Here is a 23,248-nt window from a genome sequence, read left to right on the forward strand (position 1 = left end):
TGTTAAAAGTTTGTTGTTGAAGGCTTACAGCCATTTTCTGCTAAGATTCAAGTGTTCAATTACAGACACTTCACTAGTAACAGTGTTTGAGTAGTTTGGCTGGTGGGAAATGTTGATGAGTGTATAATTTTGACAACGATCCAAAATGTGCTGAAAAAGGCACTCGGTGAGTTTTTGAAAATTGTGGGGGGAATATTGTGCAGCAGGTGAGTCAATCTATTGGTGCATTTTACTTGTTGAACGTGACGCTAATGGCAGTAACCTCACAAACGAGAAACCCCGCTGCTCCGTGATGTCAGCAGATTCAATGCCCTCAAAGGATTCGTGACAAGTTAAAATGAAGATTTTATGTACAGTGATGCTAATTTGCCCAATTACAATGACTTCCTGAAAGTAGAGGAGTGTGCACACAAAAATGGATTAATTCCTCCACTATAAAAAAACATTGTTGCTCAACCTATCAAACCCGAGTCTCCATTTAAAAGCTATAATAAGGCAGCAATGTGAATAAAACACTTGAATTTAACTGTTTGCCAACCTCATATTCAGAATGTTTTTGCTATCACGTGCAGGCACAGCCTTGCTTATTGTAAATGAATCAGTTCTTTATTATGACATTCATTAGTTCTGAAAGGTGGATTTTTTTTCAATTTCTCTAATATTTGGAAAGATGCATAAAGTAATCGAGCAGTGGATGAAGCCTGATGTGTAATCCTGTGAACAATTTAGAGAAGATAATGAGATGCTGCTTTTTTAGGCCTGGAAAGATGAGTATTTTCAGCTACTCCTGTTATTTACAGCTGCACTTGTTGGTCAAATGGCAGCAAATTAATTGTGAATAGGCAACTACACTGCTAAACTGCACTCTGTTTGGGAACCTCTGGGACATGATTTATCAGTGCATCTATGCCACAAATTACACAGACTGTCCAAGGAGCTCACTCAGGTCTCAGAGGAGACCGGAACACCATCCACCTTACATCAAGGAGGATTAGCTCGTACATCAGCAAGGAATAATCATGTGGCTTACATGGTTGAGGATTTATACAGACTATCTATCTATATGTATGAACAGTTGTTTGCTCTAACATGTATTATCCTTGTTTGCTTGTGCTGGATATGGCTCTGTGCTTGCAAAGCCATCCAGCTGTATCAGATGACATCCCCATTGTTAATGGGAATAATACCTATAATACCTAGCCTGTGCAGCAGCTGTCAGCAAGTAATAGTGCGTTGTGTGTGTGTGAGAGAGAGAGAGAGAGAGAGTGGAGAGGGTGGAGTATATCCAATATATGAAACTCTGCATTTCTTTGCAACATAATAATGTCAGAAACTGCAAGCATGCATAACATTCTACACACCATCTGATTCTTGTGACAATAAGCAGTTTTGGGTTGTTTTTTCCCTGCTTTCGAATAGACAGCCTTTGTTTTGGAAGTGTACTGTAGCAAGATCGTCCTGACAGCAAGCTAATGAGAGGTGATGACATTGTTGTCATCAGGTGGGCTGCGACTGTCTGTCCTCACTCAGCTGTGTGGGTGTGGTGGCCCATCTGGAATTACAGCGTGTTCACGGGTTACTGAGCAGCAGATTAAGAGATGCATCAGGCAGTCACACACTTGGTCATCGTGCAGATGATACAACTCTTTCATGTGACTTTTGGGAGGTGCTGCATTCTTGACAGATGTCTGCATGGACTGAGAGAATGAACAGAACGGCTCGGGACTGATTTAAAGAAGACAATCGGTGTCCTGTTGAGGTCCACTTGCTATCATCTCCCTTCTCTGTACATCAAAGGTACAAGGCTTTGTTTCAACTATGGAAACTTCTTTTTCGGGTGACTTTGGGAGCCAGCGGTTGTACCCAGACACACAGCCAGCAGCTGCTGAAGGCCCGGGCCGTGCTTACCTCCACAAACCTATCATCGTGATTGTGATGGGATCTCTGATGTCTGTAGCAGGCGCAGTACTTTTACTGCTCCAGTACTCAGGGGTGACTGAAGCGTCCCGCTCTGTAGCCTCGGCCTGCCTGTCTTTAGGGCTGATGTTTGTGGCGATGGGGCTGGTGTGGGTCCCCATTCTGAAAGAGAAGGAAAGGCGGAAACGGATCAGCCAGGGGGCTTGAGCAGAAGATGGAAAAGACTTGATGATGTCAAAGATAAAATGCTATTAAATGCTCTTTATAGTGCTCTGACACATCCAGTACAGTCAAGCTGGTGTGGCTCTTGCTGATAATGGCCTGAGTACACTGTACTTTGACCGTGTCACAGCAGGTTGTTTTATGTTTCTCTCAGCGAGGATCAGACTTGATTGTCTTTGCTTTTACACCGGCTGCTAAAGTTTGTCGCTTTGGATTTTCTTCCACGTCTGGATAAACTCTTTGGATAAGTTATCATGTCAACACCTGTACAGGTGGAGCCCATCATGGAGAAGAGGTACGGAGGAGTTGGCCGCTGCAAGTGCTCATTTTGGTTCGCAGTGGCCCACGACATACTCGGTGTCTTGATTATAATGATTGGGGTGTTTGGAGGACTGGTTATCCACGATCTGTTTGTCTACGGCGGGGCCATTATCCTCTTCCTCAGCCTGATCTGGTGGGTGTTCTGGTACACGGGGAACATCGACGTGCCGCCGGAGGAGCTGGAGGACGACATGGGCTTGACGAAGCAGAAGAACCGTGGACTGAGCCGGGCGGTGAGGCGCTTGTCTGATCGCCTCGCCAGCGGGATCAGGAACTCCTTCAGAAAGAGCGGCAGGCTGGTTAGACAGGGCCCCCCGGCCGACAACGGAGTTGTAAACGCCGGTGCAGATGTGTCGCTCTCTACAATCTACGACGGCACCCTGGCTTCTACTTCAAACGAATTTGTGAGAGAGACACTGTCAGTGTGAGCTGCTCCACGGCAGAACACAGAGACACGGACTGCGATCATTATATTTGCCTTTTGTTGAAAAGGATTTTGTGTTTGCTCTACCAACATGCACAACTAATGATTAGGTAACAATGAAGTGCTGCCCTGACAAGAGCCACATGATTGTACCTTGCTGATAAGATGCAAACTTTGCACACTATAACAGTGTTTTTACATGACACCGGTTAAGAGACAACAGCCTCCTCACTTATCACTATTTCTGATATTATTCGCGTCACAGATTTTGACTGTAAATAGAAAATGAAAAGGTATATTGATAAATGTGTTACGGACAGCCTTTTATTGTAAAAGAACGGCAGTAGAAGTGTGCTAAACACGATCAGAGGAATGATGTGTGGTTTTTATGGTTTTTGTAACAAGTTAAATTTATAACATTTACTCAAATTAATATTTTATGTTAAAAAAGCTTCAATGTCGTCACCCAAAATAAACACATTGTAGTTTTGATGACACAGGAAAGTTCCATGCTTGTTTATGCGTCATGAAAGTGATAAGTCAAGCTAAGTTTAGATCATTCAGCTATTTGCTACCAGCTGTCTGGTTTCAGGTCCCCCTGTGTGCTTATATGTGTTGCAACAATCAATGGCCCTACATGGTAAATAAAATCTATCACAGATTGGCTTCAAACTAAGAACTTAGACCTTTTATAGAGGCACAGACAATAAATCAATAAACCATGTGACGGGATGACCCTAAGAAAGCGATTCAGCCCAGAGTGTGGTTCAACTGAAGCCTTGCAGTTATGAAGGTACACAAATTCTTTAACATTGTGCAGGTCTGACCTTCTGTCAAAGAAGGTTTTGTTACAAATATAAGACGACTTATTATGACTTTCCACATTTTTTTTCGTATGTTACAGTTACAGTAGTACAGACGTGGACAAAATTGTTGGTACCCTTCGGTCAATGAAAGAAAAACTCACAATGGTCACAGAAATAACTTTAATCTGACAAAAGTAATAATAAATAAAAATTGTATAAATCTTAACCAGTGAAAGTCAGACATTGCTTTTCAACCATGCTTCAACTGAATTATTTAAAAAAATAAATGCATGAAACAGGCCTGGACAAAAATGATGTTACCCACAACTTTTATATATTTTGTTGCACAACCTTTTGAGCCAATCACTGCAACCAAACGAATCCTGTAACTGTCAGTGAGACTTCTGCAACTCTCAGCAGGTATTTTGGCCCACTCCTCATGAGCAAACTGCTCCAGTTGTTTAGGTTTGAAGGGCACCTTTTCCAGACTGCATGTTTCAGCTCCTTCCAAAGATGCGCAACAGGATTGAGGTCAGGGATCATAGAAGGCCACTTTAAAATAGTCCAATGTTTTCCTCTTAGCCATTCTTGGGTGTTTTTAGCTGCTTGTTTTGGGTCATTGTCCTGTTGTAAGACCCATGACCTGCAACTGAGACCAAGCTTTCTGACACTGGCCAGCAAATTTCTCTCTAGAATCCTTTGATAATCTTGAGATTTCATTGTACCCCGCACAGATTCAAGACACCCTGTGCTGCAAAGCAGCCCCAGAACATAACCGAGCCTCCTCCATGTTTCACATTTGGGACAGTGTTCTTTTCTTGATATGCTTCATTTTTCCGTCAGTGAATATAGAGCTGATGTGCCTTGGCAAAAAGTTCAATTTTTGTCTCATCTGTCCACAGGACATTCTCCCAGAAGCTCTGTGGCTTGTCAACTGTAGTTTGGCATATTCCAGTCTGGCTTTTTTATGATTTGTTTTCAACAATGGTGTCCTCCTCGGTCGTCTCCCATGTAGCCTACTTTGGCTCAAACAACAACAGATGGTGTGAACTAACACTGATGTTCGTTGAGCATGAAGTTCAGCTTTGATCTCTTTAGAAGTCTTTCTGGGCTCTTTTGTTACCATTCGGATTATCCGTCTCTTTGATCTGTCATCAATTTTCCTCCTGCAGATCTTAAATTTCTGAATGACATGTGCAACTGTAGTCACAGGAACATCTAGCTGCTTGGATGATTTATGATTTTGATTTTATGATTTTCTTTCTAATCACCTGAGACAACTCTTTCCTTTGCTTCCTCTGGTCCATGTTAAGTGTGGTACACACCATGTCACCAAACAACACAGTGACTATCTGGAGTCCTATATATAGGCCCACTGACTGATTACAAGATTTTAGACACCTGTGATGCTGATTACTGGACACATTATTTTCATTCTTTTCTAGGGGTACCATCATTTGTGTCCAGGCCTGTTTCATGCATTTATTTTTTTAAATAATTCAGTTGAAGCATGGTTGAAAAGCAATGTCTGACTTTTACTGGTTAAGATTTATAGAATTTTTATTTATTATTACTTTAGTCAGATTAAAGTTATTTCTGTGACCATTGTGAGTTTTTCTTTCATTGACCGAAGGGTACCAACAATTTTGTAAACGTCTGCAGATGCTTACATTAAACATACCCAAAGTTTGAAAAAGGTTGCTGAGCATACAGACAAGTTATCACTATGAGCAAAAGAAAAGGTGCTCTGAATGCTCGATATCAGGTGTGTTTCTTTCTTTTCTTTCTACTACTGGCTAAAAACATCTTTAATATGGTCATTTGAGTAATGGCTGTGAGGACAAACCTGCTGTTTAGAACTTTTTTTTATTTGGACGAGCCAATCAGAAGAAAGAAGACTTAAAGGGAGGGCGCTAAAACAGCTTCTTTTAGAGGATGGTGTGAAAAGCTGCACTAAGGCTCAGTATAAGACAAAGAAGATGTTTTTTTCTTTTAACTGTGAAAAAAAAATACTGAGTTGGACATGAGCGTAGGTTTCCAGTAACTTTTTACATTGCCAATATCTTATTTTGTAAGCGATTCTACTTGAGTTTTGTTAGCTCGAAGATCTACTTCAGACATGACTGAAGATTTACCTCTTCTTGGATAAAAAACAAAGCCCAGAGTAAATGACTGGGCTGGAGAGCTGTTAAATGCCACCAACACCTCCTCCTTTATCCAAAAAACCTACAGCGATCACCTCCCAGTGTTTCGACTCCCAGTTATCTTTTGGTCCAGGACCAGCTGTGAGCTCATAAACTCTGTTCAAAGTATGAATTTCAGGGTGCTAAACTCTGAACCACCCATGTTAAATCAAATAATAATAATAATACTGATATCATGTTAATCATACACAAGTAGTAATACCATAAATTAGTATGTTGGTGCTCGTTTTGCCATGTTATTGTCCCAGACTCTCTGTCCACCTGCCTAAACACATACCCTGATTTGCTATAAAACATATAATAGGCACAGTCAAAGATAAATGCAGTTATGGAGTCTTCTGAGTCATAGAACCATGAAAGTCTATCATTGTGAACCTTTGTTGCAGGCTGAATGTCAAACATGCAAGAGTAGTTTTTTTATGACAGCTGAAGTTGATCATTACATCAGGTCCTTCAGACTTTTTAGCCGTGCATACATAAAATCTGTAAATTCTTTCACATGACTCGTGTTCACAAGACTGCATACAGCATTTGCTCCACCTGACACTGCATGGCCTGCAATAAGTGGCTATGTGGAATTTTCATCTCTCCCCAGTGCTGTCCTCAGTTAAGTCTCATATTCAATCATCAGTTTTGCTTGATACTTTTTAGATGCCAGTTTACATAGCAGTTTAACTGTTTATTCATTCTACAAACACCTGGGTATTTACAGTATGTGCTTAGTTGATGTCAGCTGATACAAATGCAGCAGTTTAAACTAGAAACAAGGTTACTGTTAACCTTGCAAAGTAGAGCACCACAGGATGTGGTGATCGAATGTACTTTATTAAAGTGCATTATTAATGTACTCTTACTTTATTCAAGTATTTCTATGTTTTCGTGTTTTCTCCTACTGCTGTTAGTACACTCAAAAAAATCTGTTGTTGGATGAACACAATTTAATCATGGCACCCTTTTTGCACACAATTTAACCAAGTACAATAAACCATTTTCTTTTGCTTATACCCCACTGCATTACGGGTATAGATATTGTTCTTTGGACTCCATACCACTTATTTTAAAGCTTTAGTTGGTTATTCTTGTCGTAAGAGATCTATTTTACAGTCATGTGAAAAAGAAAGTTTTATGTGCGCCCAATGATTCGATAACTTGTAGAACCAGTTTTATCAGCGATTACATGAAGCAACTGTTTTCTGTATTGCTTTATGAGGCTGTCACACTGGAGGAGTTTTCATTAATGCACGGCACTCTTAAGGTGGCACCACAGCATTTCAGGGGTGCTGAGGTCTGGACTGAAATAACTGGGTCATTGGAGCACATTCATTATTTAGTTTTCCAGCCGTTCTGTTGTAGATTTGCTGCTGTGTTTGAGATCATTGCTTTCTTGCACGAACTGATTTTGGCTGAGCTTTAGCTTGAAAACTACCCTCTGAAAACTTTTCCTTTTTCATGTGACCTTATGATCCTGCGGTGGACTAGTTTCTGCAGGCACCTTGTTGGCCAACAGCACCTGAAGCAGCCATTGTTAACACGGACCCCACCCAAACCTGAACTTGCTTCTGCTGCATGTTAACATCCTGTTAAAAGGGAGTTTTTCCTTCCCACTGTCGCCAGGTGCTTGCTCATAGGGGATACATATGACTGTTGGGATTTTCTCTGTATTATTATGGGGTCTTTACCCTACAACCATTGTTGTGATTTGGGGCTATATAATTAAAACTGAATTGAATTAGGGACATCTCTGGGGGAAAACCAGCTTGTGCACCCTTGTGGCAGGGCTGGTGTAAAACGTTTTCTACACTTTTGATTTCAGATAAAATATTTAATGCTTTTTACTTCTGTTTCAAACGCTAGAGTTATATTACAAAAGACTACAACTCCCACTTCCGCTTAGCCGTCATATGACGACTGTGTGTTTTGTCATGTGACCCTGGCGCTGCTATGTCAGTCCTCCGTTTCCCTTTTTCGCAGTGTCGCAGGCAGCAAACCGAAAACAGTCAGTTTCTGTCCGAAACGGCCCAACACACCTTAGACCCGTCCTGTAGCTGGTTAGAAAACACACTCCGGTTCGTGCTTGTCGCACTTTACCCGTGTATTTGGCTGTGTGCAACTCCTACATGTCAGAGTGGTAGACTCACAGCTCTGCAGCTTACCGGCAGGCCTCGCTGTTCACCGACTAAGCATCAGTCCTCACGCCGCCCTTGGGTGGGTCCGGCTCGGCCAAAGAGACAGCATGGTCCCGGTGCATCGCTAGCCTCTTGTGATTAAAGGCGACAGCAAGGGATGAATGGTATCAGTGGGGAAGTGTTTAGCTTGGATGCTACTGGAGTCTGTTTATAAGGATGAACGGTAAGATTTGCTGTTTCACTGCTTTCTGTTTCTTACGCATAAAATCACAACATGTCAAATCACGCCTGCAGGAGATTGCTCAGAAACTTGGCGAGACTTTCTAAGTTTCATTTGGGGGCCTTTTAGTTGGTTTCCATAATGTCTGATATTGTTCGACACATGGCTTTCCCCCCTTTTTGCTAGCTTTGTTGAAACGATAGATCGAGGTCAAGAATGCTCCAGGAAAACGAAGCAGTTCCGCACAATGTAAGTGGGGTTTCTCAGGAATGAAAGTGTTAAAACGGTCTTATTTTTGCAAATGTTTCCAGTGTGTAAACAACTGGAAACCCCATAATGCTTAGGCCAACTGTGACTGAAAGCTGGAAAGCACCTAATAGTTTTTATATGAGGGAAGTATGCTTGAAGTCTCTGGAAAGCCTTGAAGCTTACGGTAAGAGGTGTGTGTTTAACAAGCTCCTGGCCTAAATTCACAGGTAAACAAGCTGGTGGATGAAAGTAACTTAAGTCCCTTTGCAAACTCACAGGTGCTCCAGAGGAAACACATGACCGGGGAGCTGCTCCAGTGGGTTGGCAGCTCTTCGATGACTTAAAACCTTTGAGACAAGGAGCATCATCATTGCCATTGTGAATATGCTGTCTGGGCTGCAGGGTTAATGATTACTAATGTTGATTCGTCTGCTATTTTTTTCTGGATAATTCACTCAGCCCATAAAATGTTAATATAAAACATTGTTCCACAGTGCTTCTAGAGGTTAAAGAATCCTCACAGTACCCTGTAATATTAACGTCCATAGGCGCTTCCTGTCGCAGTTGGAGCTCAGCAGTCCTTAAACGCAGAACTTCGCAGTCAGTTTTGATTATTTATGTTGATTCCGAGCAGCCATTACTTGCCACACAACTTCATTTCCTTCTTCATTGTCATGAATAATGAATGGAGTAACGATAAATGATGGGAAATTTAATCTGTGGCAACGTCATTTTCCTCATTCCTCTTGTTTTTGTTTGTGTTACCCTCCGCAGGCACCCAGCAGACTGATACAAAGAGGCAGAACCTCCTGGAGAGGCTGCTGGATGCTGTGAAGCAGGTGAGCTACCGGTTATCTGGACGTTCTTTATGCTGGAGACGAGAAATTATCATCAGTGCTGCAGTCCACATAGACTGAGCGAGGTTTAATAATTTTAAGCCTCTGCTTTTATGGTCAGGAAATCAGCTCACATTAAATGTGTGACTAGTTGTGAGTGATCTTTTCTTTGGAACAGGCTTTTTTTAAATTCCCGGTCAACATTTTTGTGGTGACTGAATTTGTTACAGTTCCTTCTATCTCCCTTTCTATAAACACAATGGAGGAAGTAAAACCGAGTTCTGTTGACGGCCTCTGTAACCCAATATTCTGTAGAACAAAGTTAAAAACATGGGTAGAGTCCTACCTAAAAGAACACAATGACCATGAATACAAACCCCATTCCAAAAAAGCTGCGGTTGTTTGTAAAATATGAATAAAGACAGAGTCAAACCTAGGATGCTTAATTGAAAGTAGTTGAAAAACATGAAAAAATATATACCGTAATTCCCGGACTACAGAGCGCACCTGATAAAAAGCTGCATGCTCTAATTTTAGAAAGAAAATCAATTTTGTACTTGTACAGGCCGCACCCGATTTTAAGCTGTATGCGTTTCACTTGTAATATGAGATATTTACACAGAAATATTACACGTGAGGCTTTTTAATGTTTAATTTAATCCGTAAGGTAACATAAACGTTATGCTAACATACAAAAATACATACTGCAAATGCTTTTTTTCCTCGAACAGCGCTACCTTTAAGTATACATACGTATCAGTAACACACAAATTACGTTGCTTATGGTTTTTTTACGGAACAGTGCACAAACAACATTACAACATCTCTTAACAACCGGTAAAAATATATACCGAATATATACTACTTATCAATTTTATTGGTCTACTGTTACCAGGCAAAATGTTTTTGGCTGCATGGAGAAAAAAAAAATGCATTAGCTGCACGTCAGTATAAGCCGCAGTGTTCACAGTGTGGGGAAAAAGTAGTGGCTTATGACCCGAAAACTACGGTACACGTTAGGGCTGTGCGATATGACCAAAATCTCATATCCCGATATAGGAATTTTATCGTCCTGATAACGATATAAATCACAAAAATGTAACATTTTCTGTAAATTCTGCAGCTCGTCTTGCGGGAAGTGTTTCCAGCTGCGCATCATGTAGCTGGAGTCGAGTGTTTTAACAGATGCATGAAACTATACATTTTTAGACATAAGTTGTAAAGGCCGCTGTTTTCTTTGTGAGTATTTATTACACGGCGTGCTGCAGGGAAAAGCCTGTTCTAACGTTTGAGTCTAAGGTTTATTTTTTAGCACCTGGCGGCTCTTTTTTAATTCTCATCCGTAAATAAGCTGCTCTTTCACATGATTCCGTTTATTTTGAAAAGTCTCAACAGGATCTTGAGCTTTATTGTGAAAGGTTTATGTGGAACATAAACAAGCGGACACCGATGTTACCATCCTTGTTGCTAACGACAACGCATAAAAACAGGCGCTTGTCCGTCTGTAGTGTGGTTATATTAAATATAAGAGAAAGAGAGAACTTTAAGAAGTTAATATAGCCACTACAGTGACCATCAAAACAATGAAAAATATATTGCTGTAAACAGTTTATTTTGCAACACCAGGAAACAAACGATAGCGCAAAATGAAACGATAGATGTTTTTATATCATCATCCGATATATATCGTTATATCGAACAGCCCTAGTACACGTTTTGTATTAAATGCCAGGAATCAGTTTCAAAAAGCTGGCACAGGACCAATAAAAGACTGAAAAACTCTCACAAATGTGCTCTATTTTTGTTCTGTTTTTACTCTAGTGTGACTAAAATGATCGGTGTCTTTCATAAGTGAAGATGTAGGAAGCTTCTCCACCCTGTTCATAGTTATTCCTTATTTTATTTGGTGCCACATATGGTGCCGTCCGGGCGAGGTCTTTGCCAGAGAAGGCCGTACCTGTTTGACTGACAGTGCCAGATCACGTCCTCCCTGTCTCATAACAGCAGGGCTGCACAGTGTGGTTGCATTTAAAACATGTCCGTTTAGCAGCTGAAGTCCCACATTAAGCAAATATATGGAAATGAAATATACTGTTTCACTGTCTACACAGCAGCTGCTGCTCTCAATTCCGAAATGGGTGCGGAGTGTTTTTCGATTTTTATCTATACCTTACAGAGTGTTTCAACTCATTTTGACACGGGATACTTTTTAACGTCCGAGGAGAAAAAAACCCCTTAACTCTTATTCTACTGGATCGGGTTTGGCTTGATGCTTTGAGGGAAGATGAAACTGCATGTACGGTATCGGAGCTGGGCTGGACTCTGACACTGTGTCAAATGTAAATATCAAAACTGAGACCAGTGCTGCCAGTCAGACAAGCTTCCTTCTCAGGTTTGCAGCACCAGCCAAGCCCCTACAGTTAATTCTTGAAGGTCAGATCAGAAACACAGTTTGACCTTTAAATCATTTTCTGTAATTCCTTTATTTTGTCTGTAACCTTGTAACCACAGGCCAGGAGATGTAGCACAGATACCCTCTGTAGTGTCCGTAGAGGACTAAAGGAGGACCCGATCTGCAATTTAAGGCTTTGAAAAGTGCTGTTAGACTTTTTTAACTTAGCAGACATACATGAAGAAAAAAAAAGCAATTTCCTCATATCTTCCCAGTGCCAAATCCGCTTTGGAGGAAGAAAGGAGATCGCCACAGACTCAGACAGCAGGTAAGAGGAGCTGCCTGTTACCCAGAAATTCTTTTGCTTTATCACGATGGTTATTTATCATTCTAAAAGGTGCTTTGTTTTACGTGTGGAGCTCCAGGTCATAGATGATGTAGTGCTTTAGGCTCCAGTATGTGCTCGCGCTACCTCCAGCTTTTTCAGTGCAGCGATCTGGCTGTACGCCCAGCTTTGAGGGTTACTTTCTAAACAGCAAAATCATTTTTTTAGATGGAAAATAATTGTTGTTTTTTGTTGTTGTTGTTGTTTTCGGTCTGAGAGCTTTAGCAGACTTTCCATCATATCCGAGCAGTGAGAATGTTCTCCTTTGTGATGTTAATGGTGGCTATGTAAGAAAAATGATGTACCAACTTTGTTTCATTAGAGCTTCACGCTGAGAGAGAATACTATTGATTCATGTTCTGTGCTGCTCAGATCTCATTTTCAGCTCTGAGTACTGGTTTTTAAGATTCAATATTATGTCCGCCTTGTAGATGAAGAGCATTTATAAAAGACTGGTTAGTGGCACTAATGCACCTGTTTTTAAAACTGCGTGCTAGTAGTAGGATGAATGACCTGTCTCCTCTCTAGGTCAGAGGATGCTGTAGCCACGACTTCCAAAAGGAATTTGTTTTTACTGTATGGTCCACAGTATAGTTTTCCATCTCTTCTCAGTTCATCTTAAAGTTGGCGACCAGTACCGTGATGCATGGTATACCCAGCAGAAAAGGACCCCCCTCCCCGTCATCACATCATAATAGTAGAGCTGGAAAAAGTGTGTGGCAGTGACCAGCTGGTTGCAGCACAAACGGCGCTTTAAATGTAAAACTGTGATGTTACCGTGCCCCTGCTCGGCAGATGGCCTCCACAATCCAGCGAGAGGGCCTCTGCTTACAGAGAACTTTGCCTCTGGCAGAACTAACAAAACAGAAAAACACATAGTCGGAGTACATTCAGTATAGGTGCGTAGCGCAAACATGGGACACAAGGGAATGTCGCTTTCTCTCATTCTCGGACACTAAAGCTCAGAAAGTTCAGGAGCTAAAAGGGCGGAGAGTTGAAGCTGCAGAGATAACCTCAGGTAAAGCTGCCACATTAGGGTCTTGGAGAGCTCAGTAGAAAAGGGATACACAAACAGAGCCTGGAGGTCATCCAGAGAAGGCGTGTGAGAGCTACTGCAGTCTTGTATGAGAGAAATCTTATATCTATAGTAGATTTATGAGATTCTAATGTGAGGCCAAATCCCATAAAGTGAAGCTGGGTTTAACCTCAGGCCTTTCAGACTATCTGCATTAGGAGAATCATTTGATATGTGATGCACTCAGTTAATTGAACATTAACATTAACATGGATTAGTTGTAGTTTCATCTGAATGTACAGCCAAAGCAACATTTCCAGTGCAGCATAAAAAGCACAGCAGGGTGAACTGGGCTGTTCTGACTATTAGGCGACACCCCCACCCGCTTGTCTTCATGTTATCCTAACCTGTCTTTGTCTCTGCAGGGTGATCTGTCTGTGCGCACAGTTTGAAGCGGTGCTGCAGCACGGTCTGAGGAAGAGCAGAGGTCTGGCCCTCACAGCTGCCGCTCTCAAACAGGCCGCAGGCTTCAGCAGCAAGACTGAAACAGGTACGCCAGGTTCCCGTACGGCTGTGAAATTGTGGGTTTAGAGTTGAAAAGTGGAGCAGAAACTTCACTTTAGCCCTCTGTGACCTTGGATAAGCAGACTTGCGGAAGGTATCCTTAAAAACTACAACCACACAGCTTATTCTGTGGAATATTAAGACAGTGTTGCTAATGAGGACAAATGCGTGACTTCTGTCATGTATATCTATTACCATATGCAATGCTTTTCTGTATTTCACAGGCAGTTAGAAGACAGGATTGTGCCTGAACCTGAGGATTTAGAGCTTACTAATGAAGCTAGGGCCTCTGACAATGCTAGAAATACAATAATAGCCAGAGTTTCAATTTTCTCTGAGGTCACATGGTGATTGTATGCAAACCAGCAGCATAACGCTCATCCCTATTAATTACCACACCTCAGAAAACACAACATTAAAACAGACCTAGTTTGAGTTCTGAGGAGAGAACAAAGGATGGAGACGGTCGGGATGGAGCTGTGTGAGTGGTGCGTGAAGGGTCCCCTCTTCTGTTAATGAGAGGGGGGATGTGCTGAGAGAGTCTTTTGCAGCTTCTTTTCTGCCCTTTTGAACTCTTACTTAACTCCAGAGCAGTTGTTTTTCACAATGGAGGTGGAGCTTATTCTTCCTCTTTCCTTTTGTCCCGCTCGCTAGAGTTGACTTTCTGGTTCTACGTGAAGGAGCACCTGAACCGCCACGAGCTCCAGCGGTTTTACTCCCTGCGCCAGATCTCCTCAGAGCTCGGCCGAGGTCGTGCCTGGCTGCGCTGCGCCCTCAATGAGCACTCGCTGGAGCGCTACCTGCACACGTTGCTGGCTGACCGCCCCCGTCTCGGGTTAGTGACAAGCCCCCTCGTCAGTTATGCTCCGCACACATTTTCTCAGCTAGGTGGGATTTTTTCTTTCTTTTTCGCTTGTTTATAGATCTTTTGTGTTTTCTAGATCTTACTATGAAGACTGGGCTTTTGTGCTTGATGAAGAGAGAGCTAGTATGCTTCCCACCATGGCTGCAGGTGAGCTTGTGTTTTGGCATTAAATTATTGGTGGTAAACACACTAAACAGCTTGCTGACACAGCAGGAGAGTATAGGGTTCAAACTTTAATACAGACTTTCAGCACTGTGCAAAAGTCTCGAGTCACCCAGGAAGTTCTTGTAATCGGATTTTTGATCAGCCATACGTCATCATTTCACAAGCATCTGATTGGTAACAGCTTCATTTTTCAGCATGAACATGATTTCAAACACACCTCCAGTACATATAAAGCATACCCGGATAGAAAAACGCATAACAGGACACTATCAGCCATGGATTGGCCTCCCCAGAGCCCGGGCCTAAACATCTCTTGACAGAGAACAGAACAAAAGGCAGCCAACATCCAAAGAAGAGCTTTGAATGTCCTTTAAGAAGCCTGGAGAACTATTCCAGAAGACCAATAAGCTGTACTGTTCTGCTCAGTATTAGTTTGCTCCATTTAACAATAAAGGTGATCATACCAAGTTTTCATTTTCATGCTCATGATAATTGTAAAAATTATTTTTTCAAGCAAAATATAAAGAAATGAGGAGTGGTGCAAGACTTTTGCACAGTGCTTTATGAGTTGGTTATAAGTTAAGCTTAAGTAACATAAGTGGAAGCAACTCAAACTGTTAAAGCTGGATGTAGCCACTCTGACATCAGACAGTAGCCTCTTTACTGCCACCTGAATATTAGCATTTTGGCTAAAGCTATTTAGTTGCAGACAGAAGGCTCTAGGTAGCTTGAATGCATCCACAGACTGTATGCCTGCATAGCCCAAACACATCTGCATACATTTCACCACAGCTTAAAACAAAGCACCAACTTGTTGGATGGCCTGTTGGTGTAATTAGCCACACAGCAGGGCATATTATGTCTGATAAACAAGGTTAAAAAGGTCAGCTCAGCGACTCAGATAATGCCTAACAGGCAGCCAGGGAGCTACGGATGTCCATGTCAGCTCCCATCCGGCATTCAGATTGTTGGAGACTCATAAAATAAAACTCCACTCTAGGACGTGCAGTTTGCTGCATTTCCACACTGGTTTCGTTTTTCAGCTTCTTCTGTGGCCCCTCTCATACAACTAAGCCCGAGGTTTAAAATTCCCTTTTAAAATATGGTCCTTTTGCTGGGCTATATTTGTTGCCCCATTATTAGAATTTACACACTGGAAGATTTAAATTCAGCCAACTTATGGCTGCATTTTTAGTCTTTAAATGTTGTGTTCTCGTGTGTTACTAACCACACTCAGTCTCTCTGAAATGACTTCACACAAACGGAGCCGCTGTAAAACACAGGAAACTGACTGACTTTGCACTTTACTTGTTAAGCATGAGTGGGTTTTTGCTGACAGTTTAAGCTCCGACCCCATTTATGTTAATGGGCACACTGGTGCTGTTGAACTATTGATGAGCACAACTCAGATGAAAACAAACCATAAAATTATTTAGAATGTAAACCACTGATCTTGTGCCAGAGCATTATTTCTTTTTCTTTTTCTTCTTCTTCTTCTTTTTTTTTTTTTTTTACATCTCGGGCAGATTTGGTGTGTGCACCCAGAAATACTTAGCAAGCACAAAGAAAGTTCAAAAGCTTCATGTGTTCTAGTGGAACTAAAGTACATTTCACTTCCTTCTCTCTCCATCTGCTGTGCTCAGGTTTGAACTCCATTCTGTTTGCCATCAACATTGACAACAGCGACCTGAACGGCGCCGTAACACGCGGAGGGTCCTCAGTGTCGCACCTCCTCAAGGAGTCCACGCAGGGCATCGGCAGCCTGTGGAAAGAGTCCACTCAGGGGGTTAGCAGCCTGCTGCGAGAGATCGGCACAGCCACAGCTGTGGTGCCTGGCTTCACCCCTAAAGTGGATGGGGCCTCCGACCCACTCCCTGTGGTGCCACGCAGCACCTCTGCTGGTAGGGCAACAGCAGTGTTTGACTTGCTGTTATATGCAAGAAACTGGTGATTTTTTTTTTTAGTTTTGCACTTGATTGATCCAAACACTTTCTGTTTATTTGCTTTGTTTTAGTATTGCAGTATATGTGTTTTTGTAAGTGTCACAAAACCAGCAAAAAGCAACATATGGCTCAGTTTGTGCTTCCATAATGGATGCTTAAACAAGGATGCAGCTCGAGGCATCTGCAGCAGAGAAGAATCCCACCGTGAAGTCTGACCTCATTTAGAAGTCTGTCCCGTCGGGGGGGAAACTCACACCATTTTCTCTCCATATGTTCTCCTCAACGGGACTAAAGCGCCTTTAGACTTTTAACTGTGCGCTGCTGAAACTTTCTGCTGAAATGAATGTAAATGAAATTCTAAGCTGCTGCGCCGGCTCCTCTGAGTGGGAAAGCCTATTCAGATTATTCACCGCTAGAAGACTTGCTAATGCACAGCCAGCCTCTTTGGCTCTGAGAGGAAGGAGACAGACTTTCTTTTATCGTCATTCATCTGTTCCTCACAAAAGCCTTCGAAATGACGATAATTGCTTAACAGTCATCATGAGTCTAGCATATCAGCTACTTTCCAAACGAGGAGGAAAAACCAAAGCCAGTGTTGGTCTCAAGTATGAAGACACGGCGCCAGGAAATTCATCACTTTTGTCAGCAGAGGCAGAATCGGCAGATAATACACATAATTTTTTTTTTTTTCCTCATTATGCACAGTTGAGGATGGATAGAAGTGCACATGTTCTGTAATTTGCAAACAGGACTGCTCCCAATTCTGTTGCCAGTCCTCTCCCTCTCTCCTCTCAGTCCAATTTTTGAGTTTTGCATTGCACAAATACCAGTTAAAAGCACTTAAACTAAACTGTAAACAGTTCTTTCACCTTACACTTAAATCATGAATGCAAAATCTGCAAAAGCAGCTGGTAATCGCAGTGTGCTACGTTGATAACATAGACTGTATATAAAAGATAGATGCGCTCTGGTTGCAAAGAGATTATATAGAGGTCTATGAGAAAACAAGCCGACTTCTCGTTCAGTCTATGACATCGGTAAACATTTTTCGTCTCGGTCAAGTGTTTCAACCATTATTGAATAGGTGATGACCTTAAATTTTTCATGCAGTCTTCGACCTCTGGCCAAAATACTCAGTTTGAGGCATCAAATGGGACTTCACTGATCAGTGAGCGGCATCACAGTAGCTACAGCTTGTAATCCATAGATATTTTAGTGCTGATTTTTTAGCTTTTACTGCTTTCTCTATATAAGATGAATAAAATGACTGTTATGTGTCCTGTGTCTCAGTTATTACACATGATAAAAATGTCAGTATGCAGGTTATCTAAGTCTAAGTTAGCGTTTTAATCTTTTAAGCATTACAGCTGTTTGTAAGATGAAAGTATAAACCTTAAAAATATATAAGTTTTTGTTCACTCCTTTGTAAAAAGAAATATATTTTTCCACCCAGACTCAGGGCTGAGGAAGGAGCGGCGGAAGAAAAAGAAGATCACCAACATCATTTCCTTTGATGATGATCTGGATGGAGGAGCTGAGGATGAGGAGGACGGGGAAGACGACTCCCAGAAGATTGGCGGGATGAGGAAAAGTCACACCGCTCCTGCTCAGAGCAGTGTGGAGGAAGGGATTGACCCTTTGGAGCCGGTCTTCTCTGAGTCGCTTGCCCAGAATGGCATGTCTGAGCCGGGCATAGTCAACTGGGTGGGGTCCCCGCATCCCTGCCGCACACCTCCCATAACGGCGCCTCCGCTGCCTGACACCAAGAGTGTAGACAACGAGGAGGAAGAGGAGGAGATATATAAGCCTAGAGCACAAACCCAAGAGGAAGAGAGGATACCGAGTGATCAGTAAGTGAAAAGAACCGAAGTAGACTAGTAGTAGTTGTACTTTAGACTCTGGTGCTCACAGCAGAAAAAATATATTTGAGAAATTCAGCAAAAAGCAGCATGTGAGCAGTTTGAATGCAGGAGATTTCTTCTTTCTGCGTGCAGCTCGCTAACATTACATTTGAGCTGAAGGACTGTTGACTGTCACACTGTCATGAGCATAAGCCTTTCGTCACAGCTAGATGCATCGCTGCTCCTGCACGGTGATCCGGCTGCGGGTTGTTTAGTTTTGGTAGAAAATAAAAATAGTTCGGGTCATGATCATGACTTCTGGAAAGAGAGATCGGTGCCCTTTTTCTGTAATTGTTTTCTACAAAACTTGCCATCTACAGACCAGAAGAAAATTACTTCAGTTAGATTGCATTTTTATACTTTTAGCACTCAATTTTAAATGTATGTATAAAATGTATGCATGTATAATACCACAAAAAGATATAGAATTTATTTATACCAAAGGTTTTCAAACTGTGAGCCGCGCCTTCCCAGGGTGGCGGAGACGTACATGAACAGCAGAAAGTTCTAATTTGTAGTTTTCAAATAGATACACATTCCCCAGCCACTTTATTAGGCACACCTTGCTGGTCCTGAGCTGGATCCCTTTTTCAACTTGAACTGTCTTCAATCTTCATGGCAGAGATTCAGCAAGGTGCTGGAAACATTCCTCAGAGATTTTGGTCCATATTGACTTGACAACATCACACTGTCGGCTGCACATGTGGAGTACACTGAGCTCACTGTCATGTTCAGCTAATGGGTTTGAGATGATTTGAGGTGGTGCGTTATCCTGCTTGAGTTGAGCATCAGAAGATGGTGCACTGTGGTCGAACAGAGATGGACATGGTCAGAAACAATACTCGGGTAGAGAGTTATTAAATTAAATTATACCACCACCATCATCACTCTGAACCCTTGATACCCCATGGTTTTATGTCAAATTCTGACTCGCACATGCAAACATTGAGCAGTTAATCGAGACTCAACAGACCAGGCAACTTTTCCAGTCTCATATTGTCCAGTTTTGGCAAGCCTGTGTTAATTGTAGCCTCAGTTTCCTGTTTTTAACTGACAGTAGTGGCAGCTGGTGCAGTTATTGCTGCTTTTGTAGTCCATCTGTAGGCTGGACAGAGTGGTTACTGTTGTAGAGAAATGCCACTGGATGATTATTTCCTCTTTTTTGGACCGTTCTCTTTAGATTCTAGAGATGGTTGTGTGGGAAAGTCCCAGCAGATCAGCAGTCTCTGAGTTAGTCAAACCATCATTTGGCACCAACAACCCTGCCACATTCAAAGTCACTTAAATTATCTTCTGCCCCAGAAAAAGCTTGGTTTAATTTCAACCTCTCATTTTGGCCATGTCTGTATGCTTACATGCACTTGGTTTATGCTGTGTGATTGGCTGATTATCATTATTATGCTGTGTTAACAGGTGTGTCTGTTACAGGTGTGTCAGACTTTGAACACACCACAATAAACTGACCTGTAGGTCAATTTATTCACTGATTCCTCAAGCAGCAAACTGACCAAGAGTGAAATTGTGCTGTTTTAGGGTGGTGGTGGGCAGCCTGTCCAGCGTGTCCACGTGGAGCCCTATACAAGTCATGGCTGGACACAGCAGCGCAGACATCCTCATTCCTGTGAACCCTGCCGATCCTCAGTCAGGTACTGCAGCAGCGGTTAGTGGCTCACGTCACAGTGGAAATGCACAATTCACACAAATAGCCAAAGATTGATTGTAGTTCTGTGGGAACTCATGAAATTTCTTGTCCCAAAATGATATCACGAGGATCAATCAGGAGTACACAATTTCATGCAATCTAGGCAAACATAACATTCACACATCAGTGCCTCTGGCAGTCTTTGATGGGGGACCTGAAAGGCCATAAAGGGAAATGGTCCTTATTTCTCTTGCAGTAGGCATGCTGTGTTTTTACTGCTGATCAGAGCGGCTTTCCGTGAAGGATTTATTTCATCGAATGAAACGCAGGGACTTTCTCTTTTGGCTTCCAGCTTTACTTTCACTTTGTTTCAGTGAGCTCCGTGGAAGACACGGCCGCATTTCCTGTTCAGTGTGAGTCGGCAGGATCAGTGGGAAACTGCGAGAGCAGCAGCAGATCTCAGCTCACGTTCAAGTAAGCTGTCGTTTCAGGCAGAAGTGCTGTGAAACATTCTTCACTTCCAGGCCTCCTCAATGTGACGTTGTGCTGCAGCTTAATGTGCAAAATAAAATAAGAAGCAATTCCAAGATGTGATTCCTCTTTCGAATTCTTTCAGTATGGAGTCCAGTCCAACAACGCAGCCTGCTCCGCTCTCCAGCGCGCTGTCAACATCTGCTTTGCCCGAGTCCATGACAGTGGGTGAGTGTGCTTTCTTTATCCGTCTGTCTGTCGCTTACTATTTCTCGCCTCCTCTCTCTTCTTAATGTTCCCAAAACTGTTCAGTGATATGAATCATTGCGGCGTTTGACGCATGGTATTCACGACAGCTGAGCAGCATATTTTATTCAGTCACTCTGACAAGAAAGGTTCAAACATGTCCACGAACAAGATGGATTTGATCTCTTTTGGTGCGGAGCTGTGGGTTGGTTGCCAAACAAAAACATGTTGTTACTCGCGCATTTATTCGTGACCCTCAATTAGTTTCTTGGGAGTACGAGTAAAAAACGCCTTAAGAGGAACAGAAGAGTTAATTACAAATTGCTAAGAAGCACCTGCTGGATACACAACAAAATACTCATTTAGCTAGCAAAACTTCAGATAAAGAAAAATGTTTTCAATTAATATTTTTATTTTCTTGCATGCATGATTGTAGAATTTGTAAAATTGTGCACTGATGCATGCAAGAAAAACAACATGCATGAGACTCTCTTCAGCCCAAAAGGTGATATGTGCATTACACACACACACACACACACACACACACACTTTGTCTAACCTCAAAACATACATTTAAACTTGCTTTTATCAGCAAAATGTGTGTGTGAGAAATTTGAGTTTGCGCAGCTGAATAACGAGTGGCCCAAAACGCCACAAACCTCTCCTAAATTGAATGAAACATACAAACGCCTTACATTAGATTTGACTGCAGGAAACTCACTTGTCAAATTATCTGTTCCTCAAGAGGCTTTACCCAGAAGATGATCAGATTTCAAGCTGTAGGCCCAGAAGTTTGTGACCGTAATGAATCCTTTGAAAGTCCTGACATGTCTTTCTTGGGAAATTTCTCCACAGCTGTGGAACCCGGAGCAAATGAAATTGAACTTCCTGATTAGTGTTTTCAAACCTTGTTGTCATTTTTCTTGGCGGATAAACTGATCTAATTGCAGTGAGTTAAGCCCTTCGTCCAGAGACTGTTCATTGTGTTTTGATAATGTCAAATCATCCACCAGGTGGCGCTGTTGTTCCAGTGTTCTGACATGTTACTGTATGTACTCTATGGACTCGCTGTTTGCTTGGGAGCATGGCAAAAATCAGATTGTGAGAATGCCTGTAGTTCACATCAAATTTCTGATCTGTAAGAAAACAAAAAACAAAAACACAGAAAACTAAAATGAAATCACATGATGGACATTTTGGTGTGTGCGACCAGCTCACTGAACACACAGACTTTTTTTCCTCTTGCCTGGAGTCTGCTTGGTGTTCTGCTCAGTGCCCCGGAGCTAATCAGAGCTTAGACCCTTAGACGCCCAGATGGATGCTGTTTGAGATTTTGGGATTTAGTGTGTGTGTGAGAGAGAGAGAAAGACGGAGAAAGCCAGAGGAGGGAAGGTGAGGGGGAACTGCTCTTAAGCACCGGGACTGAGTGGTCGTCTAGTCTATTAGTCCTCAGTAAGAGGAGGCCAGAGGGTCAAAGAGAGAGAAGGAGAGAGAGCTGGTGATCTGAAATTTCTCTCATAGAGGCAAAGAGCAGAGAGGATGGTTTTCATGGTTACACAAGGCCTTTAAAAGATGTAGAATAGCAGATTTCAATAGCTTCTTCTTCCTTCAAAGACAAATCCTGCCTGAAACTCTAACGTCACATTTAGGTATCAGACCTTAAAGAGCAAAAGAGCTTCTCTCCAGACTGAGTCACATCACACAAGGAGGAAACCAGTGGACAGAGGCAGAGATACCGTTTTTGACTTGATTCAGTTTTTATATTTTCAGTAAAAGATCAGAGCTTCTTCTCAGCTGAAAAACTCCTATTCACTTTGCTCTCCCTGGCTCTGTTGCTTTTGCACCTAAGCCAAAACAACAGTTCCCTCTGAGATTTGTGCAGAATCGTCTGAAAGGAGAAGGAAAAATACGCAGAACATGTCTGATTAAACCTTGATTTTATAGCGTTTCACTCTGGGTTTTGCCTTTAGGTAAAATCCACTTTGTATTGATCTAAACTGCAGGTTAAACTTTCCATAGAGACGTGCCACCATTTCATACGTGGAATTGAGTGGACTTGTCAACAAGAGTAACGGTGAGCCTGTGAAAACACCAGAGTGATGCATGCAAAATACTAAATTACTCGAACTGATTAGGTTTAGATTGTGTTATACATTTGTACTATGTTATTAGAGCACACTGAAGGGCAGTAAAAACAGCCCATGATGTTGTTTGCCTGTTTAGTGAGTACATTTTTGATAAATTCAGAAGGTGCTGGATTTATTTAAAGGCGTGCTGGAGAACCTGAAGGAAAAACTGTGTTAGGAGAAAAAAGAAGGATGAGGGGTGCAGTGT

The 23,248-nt window shown here is 42.1% G+C and overlaps 2 protein-coding genes across 2 annotated transcripts in view; both read left to right on the forward strand.

Moving 5' to 3' along the window:
* The first annotated feature begins 1,636 nt into the window (after nt 1–1,636).
* On the forward strand, nt 1,637–3,681 carry LOC308390863 (transmembrane protein 238-like). Its single transcript, XM_080873195.1, has one exon. The coding sequence runs from the start codon at nt 2,394–2,396 to the stop codon at nt 2,886–2,888; it is 495 nt and encodes a 164-aa protein (XP_080729321.1). The 5' UTR covers nt 1,637–2,393; the 3' UTR covers nt 2,889–3,681.
* Nucleotides 3,682–7,831: 4,150 nt separating this feature from the next.
* The window catches only part of snx29 (sorting nexin 29), a 150,776-nt gene continuing 135,359 nt past the window's right edge, over nt 7,832–23,248 (forward strand). The window contains exons 1-11 of the mRNA XM_080873801.1: nt 7,832–8,243; nt 9,264–9,328; nt 11,993–12,045; nt 13,543–13,667; nt 14,336–14,516; nt 14,623–14,693; nt 16,355–16,612; nt 18,108–18,504; nt 20,089–20,201; nt 20,572–20,671; nt 20,814–20,896. Of these exons, the coding sequence (XP_080729927.1) occupies nt 8,237–8,243; nt 9,264–9,328; nt 11,993–12,045; nt 13,543–13,667; nt 14,336–14,516; nt 14,623–14,693; nt 16,355–16,612; nt 18,108–18,504; nt 20,089–20,201; nt 20,572–20,671; nt 20,814–20,896 (1,453 nt within the window). The 5' untranslated portion in view covers nt 7,832–8,236. The remainder of the gene's footprint in view (nt 8,244–9,263; nt 9,329–11,992; nt 12,046–13,542; nt 13,668–14,335; nt 14,517–14,622; nt 14,694–16,354; nt 16,613–18,107; nt 18,505–20,088; nt 20,202–20,571; nt 20,672–20,813; nt 20,897–23,248) is intronic.

This window comes from Rhamphochromis sp. 'chilingali' (assembly GCF_963969265.1).
Source record: "Rhamphochromis sp. 'chilingali' genome assembly, chromosome: 22".
In the NCBI taxonomy this organism is placed as follows: Eukaryota; Metazoa; Chordata; class Actinopteri; order Cichliformes; family Cichlidae; genus Rhamphochromis; species Rhamphochromis sp. 'chilingali'.

Coding starts and splice junctions, on each gene's coding strand:
- LOC308390863 (XM_080873195.1), top strand. CDS start 2,394: ATGTCAACACCTGTACAGGTGGAGCCCATCATGGAGAAGAGGTACGGA.